Source organism: Lipotes vexillifer, unplaced genomic scaffold, assembly GCF_000442215.2.
Source record: "Lipotes vexillifer unplaced genomic scaffold, Lipotes_vexillifer_v1.1 scaffold525, whole genome shotgun sequence".
In the NCBI taxonomy this organism is placed as follows: Eukaryota; Metazoa; Chordata; class Mammalia; order Artiodactyla; family Lipotidae; genus Lipotes; species Lipotes vexillifer.
The window spans coordinates 1,231,380-1,246,513 of NW_006786891.1; the positions used below are offsets into that span (position 1 = coordinate 1,231,380).

At 36.8% G+C, this 15,134-nt stretch overlaps 1 protein-coding gene across 1 annotated transcript in view; it reads right to left on the minus strand.

The window, feature by feature from the left end:
* The window catches only part of RNF11 (ring finger protein 11), a 41,712-nt gene continuing 26,578 nt past the window's right edge, over positions 1-15,134 (minus strand). Inside the window, exons 2-3 of the mRNA XM_007459636.1 lie at positions 3,573-3,742; positions 1-2,273 (exon numbers count right to left, since the gene is read on the minus strand). Coding sequence (XP_007459698.1) covers positions 2,102-2,273; positions 3,573-3,742 — 342 coding nt within the window. The 3' untranslated portion in view covers positions 1-2,101. The remainder of the gene's footprint in view (positions 2,274-3,572; positions 3,743-15,134) is intronic.

Below are 15,134 nucleotides of genomic sequence, written 5' to 3' on the forward strand. Positions count from 1 at the left end.
ACAACTGTATTATAACTTTATTTAACTTGGTAAAAGCCCAAACTGATGGTTCTTAACATGGTACGTGGAGATCAAAATTAAAGAATACAAAATACCTTAAAAAAAAAGAAGAAGTCAGCTCAATCCTGGTTCCTTCAATATTACTGCCGAACTTCTGTGAAGGAAGCCTTGTAATAAAGACTAACAGCAACATAGAAGATGATTAAAAAAAAACAGTTCATTTACCAATTTTAACAATCTAGAAAAAAAGAAAGTGACTATAATATTTGATGACAGACATCATGTTTAAGTAGAAAACACGAAGATAAAAAAAGTAATACCGCTGAAAATATTACACAACTTCAGGTGTTTCCTCCAAATTTGCTTTATGTAATTGGATATAAATTAATGAACAAAAACTTAAGCAAGATACATGTAACAATTTAACAGAACCTGATAATCTAATTTCTTTCAATTTTTCTCAAATTCATCATGGGGCTCATAAGAAAATTAACCAAAATGGATACTGCTACAGTTGAATGTCAAATCTTTAAGTGCTTATGACATACTAAATTCTTCTATAATGCAATTATGAAGAACCCTTCGAGAGACTTGTGTTTTGTATGTAGAAAAGTGTTAAAGTCAAATATTCAACTCAATATAAAATAAAAAGAAACATTTCTGATTTGTTGGGTTGAGATTGCTTCTCCTTTTGCTAATGAATGATTTTTTAGCTGTAATATCACTGAGTTGAACAAATATGTCACCTTCGAGTACATAAAGAAAAATAAACACATGCTAAATGGATAAAACATTACAACTACATCTTTACTAGACCATCTCTACCTCTAACACTTCAGAAGCTTAGAGATTCAGTGTTCTTATATTAACTGCAAGAAAAAGATAAAAGAGAAATTCCTTCTTTTTTGAGATCACAACTATGAAGTCATGTGGTTATACAAATTCTGCATTTGTGTGCAAAACATGAAACACATTTATCTTAATTCTCCCTGCTTAGAATTGTCAGTCAACAGCAGGACTGTCCTTCCAACAGAAACAGAGATGTGTTTTATATAACTTCAGTAACCTCAGCACTACAATAAGAGATGCAGTATCCTTTTGCTATGTTCAAGACAACAGGGAAGGAGGTCACAGGAAAGAATAAATCAAAATTGTTGCAACTGAGAAACTTTTCTCAGTTTAACCATGGTGCCACTTTCATTTTTACATAAGCATGGTGGCATAATTCAAGCTCAATAAATCAGAATTCTTAATATTTAAAATTTACCTTGACTTTTAATTATCACCATATTAACAACCAAAATAATTAGGTGAAACACATAAGAAAGGGTAGTATTAAACCCCACTTTACTAGAGTTGGTTTCTTGACACATTAACTCATTTTTTTATAGAAAAGGGATAGTGCATCTCAGTTTGCTTACAAGCTAGGAGATCACTTTGAATTCTGCATTTCCTAACTGCAAACAGATATAGCACTTATAACAGGTTATAAATAAACTGGTTTTCAAGCATAGAGCCAGCCCCAACGATAATAATACACTATTTAAAAAGACCTAAGGCAATGAATTCCATTTCCAATGGAAAAAAAGAACTGTGCAAACAAGCTTAAAACTACTTTTTTTTGTGCCAGTGTTATAAAATGTAGCTTTTAATAAAACCTTGACCCAAATGCCAGCAACTTGAGAAAAGAATTTGGGTGGAGGGAAGAAGAAAGTTATTTCATTTAGGAAAAACAACCACTATCTTTTTCCTAATCTTCAACATACACAATTTAAACATATACAGCTGCTGTATAACACTTTACACAATTCCTATGTACTGGAGCAATAACAAGATCTAAATACAATTATATTTTTGAACACTGGGTCAAGGCTTTACATAAAAATACCTTCCTACTTTCCCCCCTAAGTTTCTAAAATATCACATACTTTTTTCCCCCAACATCTGCAGCCATTCAGGAATTTCTGCAGCCATGCAGGAATTTTTAGGAAATTTTTGTGCATGATCTTAATTCCTAATCCCTGGCTCTTTGGGCTCAGTGACAAAAGATCAAAACCACCAAAAATGATGGTTCACTTGAAGTCAGATGAGAGACCCTGGCTCAATTAGTCTCGTAGGACGAAAGCAGTGCTGCATCAACTGGCTCCATGCAGGAGGGGCACGTGAAGGATCTCATCAACCAGTCATCTATACAGTCCAGGTGATAGATGTGCATGCACGGCAGAAATCGAATTGGGTCCCCATAAACAAAGTCCATCATACAGATCACACACCTGTTGAGGGTGAGGGAGAGAAATAAGAAAGCATTTTTAGAGAAGTGATCCATCTAGAATACTCTTTAAAATCCCCATTACAAAGACAGTGTTAATATGAACAGATGAAAATGGCTTGCCTGTCATCCTACCACCTAAGCATCCAGATTGAATTTTTTCCTAATAAGTGTTATATAGCCACAATCTCTTATTTCAATCACCTGGGAATTTGAAGAGTTTGAGAGCAATCAACAGGGGAAAGAGAAAGGTATCACACAGGGATCAAGTCCACTGCTAGAATTTTACTTGTAAAACAGCTATTACAGAAGAAACCTTAAGAAGAATGTGAAGCTTTAGTACGTAGGAAACCATGTTAGATTAATTTTATTTGAACTGCTTTTTTAGTGTAAGCCCATATAGTTTTCACTTTAATAACTGTATGTAAATACAGAACCACTAATTTCAGCCTACTTACTGGGCTGCTACAGGCTAAAGTTCTCTTCAATAACCCCAGTTTCAAGCTCACTGCACTATTCTACAGATTCAAGAAGCAACCCAATTCGGCAGTCAATATTCTAGATAGGTTATAATCTTAAGTACTAGCCCTAAATGGTGCTACAGCTCAAACATCCAAACACAACATAGTAAACTACTTTATGTCTGTGTTGGTAAAGACCATTCTCAACCTAAAAGGAGAATGGCTGTCCTCATTAGGGATTCTCAGACAATAATGAGCTCTGAGGACAAAATCTCCCTTATATTTAACTCACCAGGCTTAGTACAATTATTCTACAAGTTAAGAAATGGATAAGATTTTCCTCATATCACTAAAACCCTTAGCAAACCATTTTAATGGCTACATAACCTACCGAAGTATTCCTCTACTGTTATTTTTCACTAAATAAAACTATGGTGACTATCTTTATGCATAAAACTCTAGGGATTTTAGGATAGATCTCTAGAATTAACTGTTTCAAAGGGTTTAGATCTAAAGGTCCTTGACATCCTGCCAAATGGCTTTCCCAACTGATTAGGCCACCAGCAATGCTGGTACTAGTTCACAGTTATTACACAGGTAAATCATTTTTAACTGACATTAACTGTCATCCAAATGGACAGAGGCAACATATAAAATGGTCAGAATTCACACCATCATTTATTTCTTAGCTATTTTTATATGAAAATTCTTCTTAATTGCTACATCTAAACATTTCCTTGTAAGAAATGATTAAACATCTGACTTCCAAAATGCAGGAGAGTATTTTTAAAAATCAGATCTCTGAAGACAGATCTTTGAAATATGTATAAATTAAAACTTACTCCCGGATCTTTTTTTCTGATCCATCTCTTCCAGGGTCATAAACTCCTTTAGGCAGATGCTGTATAAGGCCTATTCTTTGAGCTATCCTAATTTGCTCCTCTTCAGTCAGCTGAGTTGCTAGGCGAGTCTGGCTAGGTGTTGGATGATAGACCGGAACTGGAACTTGTTCCTAAATTTTTTAAAATGGAGAAAAGAATTACTTTTTAAAAATTTGTTTTCTGGGGTAGTGTTTTCCTTTTGTTTCTTCCTTTTTTGGCTGGGGGAGGGGGCCTTGGGGAGAAGGAGACTGGACAAGTATGCAGTAGCATGAGATTCTGTTTTACCCTGCCTTAACTTTAGCATATCTGACCTATGTTTAAAGGATACTGAAACACAGCTTTATAGAAAAACTGGAATGGAATGTTACTTCAAGTATTTCTACAGGAAAACCACATAACACAGACATATTCATTCCTGATACACAAAAAGATAAATCAATGTAACTAATTAATTAACCAAATGGACTGTATTCAATATTCTGTAAGCCACAATGGAGTTTTGTGGCCTCAGTGTATCATTATTTACATTAGAATTGGCCACTGTAGATTCCTCTTATTTGCAAACTTATTCTTTCTTTCCATACAGACAACAATCTTAAAATTAATTTATTATTTATTTGGAAAGACTGGACATTATTGCAATAAACTTCTGTAAAATTTCTTTTAGGCTTTTGGATACATATTTAGATATGATAATCCAGTGAGCCAAATAAGGCCACCTTCGTGCCAAGTGGAATACATATCCAAGGACTCAACCAACCATGGATCATGTAGTACTATAGTATGTATTTGTTGAAAAAAAAAAATCTGTATATAAGTGGACCCGTGCAGTCCAAACCTGTGTTGTTCAAGGGTCAACTGTATTGCTTTTTTTCCCTACTCACATTTATGAGATAATTTTATACACACTCTATACAGTTTTTCAACAGATACTTGAGTATCTATTATGTGCTAGCTGATGGGGAGTGAAGAGTAAACAAAATAAAGTTCCTAGATTGATGGAGAATGCTACTTTAGGTAAGTTACTCAGAAAAAATCTCTCTGATGAGACATTTGGGAAGAGACCTCAATGAATACGAGGGACAGTGCATCTCTGACCTAATGATTTCATTGTGGCTAAAACTATTTTTGAGCCACCTAATATGGTGTTTCAGACATCTCTATTGTATAAACTGAGCCATAACACTTTCAATCCATGTATGATGTTTTCATGGGAAAATTTACATTAAATCACAACTACCTATTCACATTACATTAGAAAATGTTATTTTCATTCATCCTGTAGGATCACTCATGATTTCTACAATTTAAGCACTCATTTACAATGACAGCCAACATTTGCAAGTATGAGATTATGCCTCCAGGAATAATTGCTAAATTTGTGTTAAGCTTTAAAAAAAAAAATTCTGTGAAATAACCTCCATAAGCATTCAGAACTAGCATCAGTTGAAGCTGTTTTGAGCCAATGGCTTCTGGGGTTCAAAATAAAATAATTAAGAATGTACCCATAATTAGAGACTTCATAAGGGCTCAAGTATAAATATCCTTTTCAAAGAGAAATTTTAGGGGAAAGTCTCAGATACATAAAGAAGGCTCAAATACTGAAATATCTGATTCAAGAAAAAAGGCACTTCACTACAATGTCTCTTAAAGATACCATTATGTACCTTTAAATTAGCCTTATTCTTATAAACCCCTTTTCTGACAGTAGTTATTATTGAGTTTCTTATCAAAGGCAGTTCAACTTAAGACTTTAAATATTTCTTTTCTCTGAGATTCAGAACAAATCTGTAATTAAAGATCTCAAAACACAGTAAATCCTTTATCAAATAATTAAGATTACATTCTCTGGTAAAATATCAGTAGTTCAAAGTTTCATGTTTTATGAATTTCCACATAAAATAATTAATGGTTACTTTTATACTTCTAGCTCATGATTTAGGAAATAATAACCAAGCATGTGAGTGCTTATCAGAACTATATTCTTCATCCAAATATTTATTTAGTTCATATTGCATGCAAAGAAGATTTATTATTAAGTATGGTTCTTGGATCCAGATAACCTTGGGTTAAAGTCACTTCTCTGCCACTTAACAGAGTGACCGTGTTGAAGTGATTTAACCTATCTGGGTTACCCTACCTTATATAGTTGCTATAAGACTTAAATGAGAAAGATGGTGAACCTTGGAATGGCAGGAACTCAATAAATAGTAGCTATTATAACTATTAACACTGCATTCGAAGAGCTATGTTTATTACTGCAGCCCAATTAGCTGTTTCCTATGTTTCATGCTTGTCCATCTTACTGGCTTTGTTCTTGCTATCCCCTCTAGAATCCCCTGCAGGTACCTTGGTCCAAATTCTACCTCGTCTAGCAGCTTGTTGACCTAAAGCTTTCCCCAATCCTCCTCCCTACCACCCAATATTGACAGACTCTGCCTCTAGCCTCAGCTTAATTACATAGGTGTCTACCTATAAAAGAATTAAGACGATTATAATACAGAATACAGTAAAGCTTTAACAAGTGCAGTCATCAAGTGAGAAGAGACTGTCAATTCTTCCAGCTTTCAAAGAGGAAGTGAAGTACAAAACTGACTGCATTTCAGGACTTCCCTGGTGGTACAGTGGTTAAGAATCCACCTGCCAATGCAGGGGACATGTGTTCGAGCCCTGGTCTGGGAAGATCCCACATGCCGCGAAGCAACTAAGCCCATGCACCACTACTGAGCCTGTGCTCTAGAGCCTGAGAGCCACAACTACTGAGCCCGTGTGCCACAACTACTGAAGCCCGCACACCTAGAGCCCATGCTCCGCAACAAGAGAAGCCACTGCAATGAGAAGCCCGTGCACCGCAACAAAGAGTAGCCCCCACTCACTGCAACTAGAGATAGCCCGTGCACAGCAACAAAGACCCAATGCAGCCACAAATTAATTAACTAATTAAAAACTGATTTCTTTAGCACAGTATGAAAACTTTCTTTCAGCCCTATATATCTACACCACTGTGACTACAGGCAATTTTTTGCTTTATAAAAAGTTATTTTTTTAACAAATATTTCCTTTTAAACAAGTCTGTATATATACAAAAAATTTCAGTTTGTAGGTCAAACTCAGAGAATCTTTTAAGCACTAGAAAAATAACTTTGTTGACCAGGCTTTATAGTGCATATAAAAGTTACATGACCCTTCTGTTATTAAAGATCATAAAAATGGCTGCTGCACCTCTGGTTTAGAAATTCACCTCTTTAAGGTTTTATACCTAGCAGGCTAACTTTCTATGCAGAAAAGTTTCATAGTTCAGAGTCAAAAAGGCTGTCCCTGCTCTGCTACTTATCAGTCATAAGACCTTGACCAAGTTATTTACCTAACCTCTATTAGACTCAGTTTCTCTATGTGTAAAGTACCAGTACTACTGTAAGAATTAAAAGAGACTTGTAACTGCTGTCCCGGTACAGCATGAGACACACATACAAAAGCTCATTAAATAAATGTTAGCTACTACAATATTATTCTGTCTCTACTAGTATGTGACTATAGAAAAGCATTGCAACGGTTAAGAAATGGACTGAATTTTCAATTTTGTATGTCAATTATAACTCAGTAAAGCTGAAAATGAAATAAAACAATTTTTTTTAAAAAAGAAGAAATGGACTAGACTATGACAGAGGTAAGTAAAACTTGTCAAAAAAGAATCTTAGAAATTCACTTAAGAACAACTCTCTCATTTTATAGGCCCAAGCTTACCTACAGTCACAAAATTACTGACAATGTTGGAATTAGAATTCTGGTCTCCCTTTTAAGCTGGTAATTTCCACTACATCATGCTTGGTTGCTGGATAGGAAGGAGATTCTCCAAGTTAAATGATTTGGACTTTGTCCATTTATATTACATTGAAATGACATTTTAAGAAAGCCATCAAAATAAAGAATTTCTAATAAAGTTATAAAGATTTTTCATCTGCAATAAAGGTTTCATAATTTCAACAACTTCTGAAATTTAAGAATTTCAAAGAACATCAAATCCATTTTGAAACTGCCCCGTAAAATATATTCTATTGCTGATAGAAAAATAGAATCCCACACCCCCACTCCTACCTGGGGTACCTTCGCAGAATCCTAGGAATCAATAGAATACCGTTTTTAAAACACTGCTATTTATGAATATGGGATTTTCAGTCTGAAAAATTAAATTATAAGATTTGAGTCTCTGATACTTCCGGTAGTGAGTAAGTTATTCTAACCCTCTGCTTTCTCTCCAACATCAAATGACTCTGGTTTGCAGACTTGAAGCTAACTACTATTGCCCCTGGCTTTGGTCCTATCTTTCTGGCTTGTCTCTGAATACAAGAAACTCTTCGGCCTCTGTTGTAACCCCTGCCAGCTCAGATTTTCAACCCTTGAATTATGATTTCCAGTCTAGACTACCTTTCACTATTCTCAGTCCCAGACCAACTGACCAGTCTTGATGAGCTGCCATCCACATCAAGATATGACTCATACGGAAGTCAGTGGAACAATTAGGATAAGACTGTGGGTAATGAGGTACTCCTTAATCCTTGAACATACCTACTACAAACAAAAAGACCTATACTACAAACAAAAAGACTTTAACTGTCTCTAAGCATGTGCTTTTTAAGAGGCTAGATTTCTTTGGTCTTGTGGTTCACATATGGGTACAGAGAACACAGAAAGCAGAACAGAAAAGGAAAGCTCTACCTTACAAAGAAGCATATTAATAGACAGAAAAACAAAACCCCTATCTCTTATTCACATTATGGATGTATTTTCTTCTTTGGTATTTTTATTAAACGAAAGAAACCCTCTAGATATTTTAAGTGATTCACCATTCTAATTTCAGTTTATATGCAACTTTTCAGAAACCCTCTATAGGGAAGAAAATGACTAAGAGCTCCTGATATTTTAAAGATAGCCTCACCCTTCTTACCACACACACCTAGTTTTAATTCCCATCATACTTATTAAAAATGACCTTAAGTATGAATTACTATTTAGTAACTAGAGATCCAATGGTATTTTCTATGTGGCAAAATGTAAACTTGTTTCTCCTGTCAGCTAGAAGACACTGAATGGAAGATTGGATGGAGATATAAAAACAGCACTGTTTAAAAGATCTGGACTCTGGGACAGTTCTCAACATTCCCTAACTAATGGCTCACTGTGCCTAAACTCTTTTGTGTGAACAGTGCGATTTATGCTGAACACCTGCTTTCCCTCTGGGAGTCTAGAATTTTGGTGTATGTTAGGCAGTGGCTCAGTACTTTGGGCTTCGCTGGTAGATAACACTTCAAACATGTTGGCACAATTCAGTGCTGGAGAATTAAGCACATTCCGTGTGACTCCACTAGGAGAGAACTCTTAGAAGCCTGTGCCTTTCCTATGGACCTATGCATCTTTTCCCTTTACCAATTTTGATTTGCGATCTTTTGCAGTAATAAATCATAGCTGTGATTACAATAATATGCTAAGAACTATGAGTCCTCCAATGGAACTGAAGATCGTTCTAGATAACGTTAAGAGTGATAGGGGGAATTCCCTGGCGGTCCAGTGGTTAGGGCTCTGCACTTCCACTGCAGGGGCTCGGGTTTGGCACTTACCCGCCTCCCCCACCCAAAAAAAGTGATGGATAGTGCCTGCATTGACTCCTTTGTTTTCAAGCAGTTTATTTGGTGATGTTCATTAGAAATGCTCCTTTGTGGACTTCCTTGGCGGTCCAGTGGTTAAGACTCCGCACTCCCACTGCAGAAGGCATGGGTTTGATCCCTGGTCGGGGAACTAAGATCCCGCATGCTGTGTGGCGTGGCCACAAAAAAAAAAAAAAAAAAAAAAAAAAAATCTATTGTGGATACTGCATATGAGACTCTCATATGCTCTCAATGGTTCAGAAAACATCTTTGTGGAAAGCAGATGGAAATGTGTGTGACAATGGCAGTTACACAGTACTTCTGTTTTATTCCTTTTTTCAAAGCAAGTTTGAAGGAACTAATATTTTGAACATTTATTATTTAGCACAAAGAAAAACACCTTTGACATAGAAGGGTTATATGCTGAACTGTGTCCCCCAAAATTCTTATGCTGGAATTCTAATCCCCAGAACCTCATGATGTGACGGTATTTGGAGTGTGTGACTGTTTTTGTCCTGGTCTATTCTCCTGCCCTATACTCTTCACCAAAACTATGTCCATGTTGACAGCTAAAACTACCACCTAGATATAAATGATTCACAAATTTATATTCCAGTCTAGATCTCGCTTTTAAACTCCAGGCTCTACTTTGACAGTTCTAATTTGATGTCCAAAAATGAACTCCCCTCCAAAACCTGGTCCTCTTCCCTATCTCAGTAAATGACAGAACCACCTTTCTAGTTCTGGAAGACAGAAACATCCTTGGTACCTCCCTTCCCTTTACCTTCCCATATTTAATACATCACCGGGTTCTAGTGAATTTATTTTCTATTGAAATGCTGATGGAATCTGTTCATTTCTTTCCATATCTATTGCCAATACTCCAGTCTAAGTTCCCATTTCTTTCCTGGTGTACAATATTAGCTAGGAAAATCTCAATTTGTTTTCTACCCAGAAGTTACAGCAATCTTTCCAAAACAAATCCAACCCTATGCCCTCCTCAACATACTTTAAAACTCCTTCAATAGCTTCCCACTGCTCTTAGGATGAAGTCCAAAGTCCTTAATAAGACCTCCAAAGCCCTGCATAGTCTGGTTACCTACCTACCTACCACTCACCCTCTCCTTTCTCATCTAACAACTCACTCACTGCTTTCTAGCCCCAATGGCCTTCTTTCAGATCTTTAAAGAAGCATGGTCTCTCTCATGTGAAGTCATAGCACCTGCTGTATTCTCTGCATGAAACACTCTCCTCCACCATCACTCTGCTTAAATACCTCTTTTTTTCTTCCTTCTGGGCTCAGTTCAACTTCTATTTTTTCAGAAATCTTCCCTAACTAACCATTCTCCTCTATTATAGGCTCTTATACAACAAGTAACTTTCCTTCATAGCATTTGTCATATTTGTAATTTTATATTTAGTTATAGTAATTTAAATGTTGTCTTTCCCACCAGACTGTAAGATCAATGATAAGAATTGTGTGTGTTTTTGCTCCTCACTGAATGGATAGATGAATAAATGACCTACTAAACATTTTATCTACTAATAGCTAAAAATAGTCACCCATTAACTTACTCCCATGTTCCTTCTCATTTCAGTGTTTCTATACTTATTAAAGTTAGTATACATGCTATAACACTGGGATTACAGAGTTGTTTTTGCTTTGCTAAGTACATTCTTTAAGAATGACTGATAGGGGCTTCCCTGGTGGCACAGTGGTTGAGAGTCCGTCTGCCGATGCAGGGGACACGGGTTCGTGCCCCGGTCCGGGAAGATCCGACATGCCGCAGAGCGGCTGGGCCCGTGAGCCATGGCCGCTGAGCCCGTGCGTCCGGAGCCTGTGCTCCGCAACAGGAGAGGCCACAACAGTGAGAGGCCCGCGTACCGCAAAAAAAAAAAAAAAGAATGACTGATAATAATAGTATCTCCACCAATCCCTCCAAAAAGTGAACCTTAAATACGATTTTGAAGTCCTGTGGAAAATAACATTTACAAATTAATCATTTACAATGTACAAGGGCACTTCGTACAAAATGAATGGGTTTATGAAAATCTAAATCACCAGTGTAGTAAATTGCTAATTAATATAAATGCTGGCAACCTTCAAGGGTGGTTCAGTTGGCTGCCCTCACCTCTATCTCTATGTCTATGAATATGATTCACGAAGTATTTTGTCTCTGGGCTAAAAAGGTGATTGCGTGACTATTTCATCAGTGTATTCCTTCACCACTAGACTATAAGCTTGATAAAGGTAGGGATTATGTCTGTTTTGCTCACCAATATATACTATTTACCTAGCACACTATCTTTCACATAGTAGGGATTCAAACATTACTGGATAGCTGAATGATTTAAATCAAAGCACTCACGTTCCTGTAATCCATGTCATATATTCTTATCAGGATTTTATAAACATGCTATGAAAATTTTGCTAAGGATTTGGATTATGCCACAATAAAACCAAAAAGGAAAACCTGACATAAATTACAACCAACATTCCTTCTCCAAGTGATAACCTGGTTTGTTGCCTCTCTGAAATTTCAACCTACCTTTTTATCCCACAGTAACTTCAATTTGTCCAAAATCAAACTAATTATCTCCTTCTACTTCCACAATCCTTCTCAAGCTCAGAATTTCTATGCCCACTATCTAGGTTAATAATAGAAAAGTATAGTGGAAGGAACACAGACATATCATAGAATTTCAGCCTCTGGCACTTATCAGGTATGTGACCATAGGCAAGTTACTTAATACCTCTAAGCCTAAGGTTCCTCATCAGAAAAATGAATAGAATACCCATCTTAAAGGAATGTTATAAGGAATAACTAAGAAAATGTACCAACCACGATAGGGGCTCAAATATCTGGGCCTTCCTATAATGACATCATTAGTCATCCAAGGTACACATCTCTTCCCCCTTTCCCTTTATCCCCAGCATCTACTTAAATGCCTTACCTACCTACCATTTTCTCAATGTTGATAGGAAACATACATGTACCTGCCCTGTGAGTTTAAATTTTGAGAAAGAGGGAATTCACAGTAAGAGAAGCAAATATATTTCAAGTAAATTTAAACATTTTTTTTCCTCTTTAATGCTTTAATTCTCTACGTCTTCATGCAAAAAAAAAAAAAAAAAAAAAAAACCCAAAGAGAATCCAAGCAAAAGCATTTGCCTTAAAGAAAGGGAAAAATTTAAATTAAAATGTGTTAGGAAAAGAAATGCAGCATCACAGACAGGGGTAGAATAGACAAGGAACAAAGGTTTACAAAATGTGCTAAGGCAGAGCAAAGAGTAAAGACAGGGTCAGTCACACAAAAAAGCAAGGTTTGACCTTCTGATGAGGACAATCTCTGAAGTGTTCCAATTGTTTGTTAATAAATAATGTATCATCTATAAAATGATGAATGTTGTGAAAAATAAAATGGGCCCCAATCTCAGAGTTTACAAGTCAAGAAAGAAACAGATCAAAGTGTGCACTTGTCTATCTGAAAGGCACTGCATTAAAAGTTGGACCCAGGTTAGGGAATATGATATAATTTCAGAAACTAAATAAAACAATGCAGTGGGGAAGTGCCTAAATAATGTGCTGAGGCTGGAAATAGTACAAGTCTGGTTTGTGGTGAAGGAAAAATAAAGTCACTGCCAAAGAATGCAGCTTGTCACCAAAAGCTGTATCCTTTCCTCCAGAAGAGTCAGCTCTTCTGATTTTCTCCTTACAGCCTTACAAACTGCTGCTGGCACCACCCACTCCCCAGCTGCAGTTTCCTACTGGGAATGTTTTTTTCTGAATTTTGCCAGACTGAAACGTAAGGCCATAAAATGGAGGATTTGGAATAAATGATCTCAATGCATATTCTAACTCTGATGTTCAATGAATCTTGAACAAAAACCCCCAAACCAAACAAACAAACAAAACCCCAAAGATTAGCATTAATGAAATTCCTGAACCATAAAGGATAACAATTATACATAGAGGGGAAAAAAGCCAGCATCCCATCAATGATACTGACAAATGATATGTTTTATTTAATGAGATCAAACCGAAGTGATGTGCATGGAAAACGAGCATTGCTTCCAGGGAGGAGTTCTGGCATTTATTTGTTTGCTTATTTTTTAAAGAAATGAAAAAGTTGGCTTCTTTTATTCATTACATAAATATTCACTGAGCACTTGTCATACAGGGTTATACACAGTATCCTAATTGGTGGAGAGTTGGTAGGCATCACCACCACAGGCACTCAGCATTAGGAAGTCATAAATCCATCTAAAGGTCAAGACAACTGAAATCAAGGTCACATTTTGAGCCTAGGCACAAATTACAATATTCTTGAATACTCAACCATATTTCAAATGCTGCTTTAGGCAAAGGAGATACAGTGGTGACCAAGACAGATGAGGTCTGTCCTTACAAAGCCTAAATCCCCTGCAGTAGGGGGATACAGAGATATAGCAAACAAGAGAAGATGATTACCTCACCCATGGCTCCTACTATCCCTAAATTGCCCATGACCTGGCAACTCCTGGGACAGGCATACATTCCAGTGGACCCATAGGCTAGTCAACGTTTGATGACTTGCAACCTCCTGACTGGTGAAGAGAGGATGAATCAACAGACTGTCTTCTCTTAGAATTAGAATTGGAAAACTGAATTAACTGACCTGAAAGGTTATTGAGCAGCAAATACAAGATGTGTAAACCGAGGTTTGAGGAAACTGTTTGTATTAAAGACAGATTAGAAATGCTGAGTGAAGCAGACATTAGGCAAGCCCACAAATGAAAAATCCTGAAGCCTCTGGATAAGAAAAATGGGAGAAAGTGGCTGCCTTGGTTCCTTGACAGCTGTCTGATTCTAATCCATGTGTATATTGTTAAAATAAAGTACGTTTCCTCTGAGTTAATTTTGTCTAAAATAAGAGTCTCCTAAGCACCACCACTATTTTCTTTACTGAATGAGACCTAAATTAGACCGCCTTTTCCTTCTCATCAAGCAAACTCGTTTCCAGAGGGGAAATGGTACCCACTTACTAACAAAGAATTGCTTACCAGTGGGGCAGATCTCCAGGGTAGCTGTGGGCCTAGAGATATCCCATCTGACTTCGTGCATGAGTTATTGTTGGAACCACTTCTTTGCTACAGCCAAAACATACTGGAATTTTTCTCATTTAAGCATCCTATCTTTGAATTTTACCAGTTCAAAGAATATACATTTCAATAACTATCTTTCATCCTTAAATGGAAGATTCAAATATATGACTACTTGAAAGCTAACAGTAATAAGCCCAAGAATTCTTTGCAAAACCAGAGTCAGAATATACACAGCCTTTAAGGAGTTAAAAGATGAAAGCTTTAAAAGGTGTTAATTCCAAAAAGAGTATGTTTGTAGCAGCCAAGAGTTGTCTTTGGAGCTCAGGAAGTCTGTTACTGCATTTACTGTACTAAGTTCTCTAACAGATACCTTCCCCCCTCTTTTTAAGGGTTATTTTTTGAAGGGCTAACATCATCAAAAAAAATTAATTCCCTCTGAAAACTGGTGAACTTCAGTTGTAAGAATTCTGCAAAACTTTTTTTTTTAATTTTTAAATTTTATTTTATTTTTGGCTGCATTGGGTCTTTGTTGCTATGTGTGGGTTTTCTCTAGTTACGGCGAGCCAAGGGCTACTCTGTTGTAGTGCGTGGGTCTCTCATTGTGGTGGCTTCTCTTGTTGTGGAGCACGGGCTCTAGGCGCACAGGCTTCAGTCGTTGTGGCTCACAAGCTCTAGAGCGCAGGCTCAGTAGTTGTGGCGCATGGGCTTAGTTGCTCTGCAGCATGTGGGATCCTTCTGGACCAGGGCTCGAACCCGTGTCCCCTGCATTGGCAGGCAGATTCTTTTTTTTTTTTT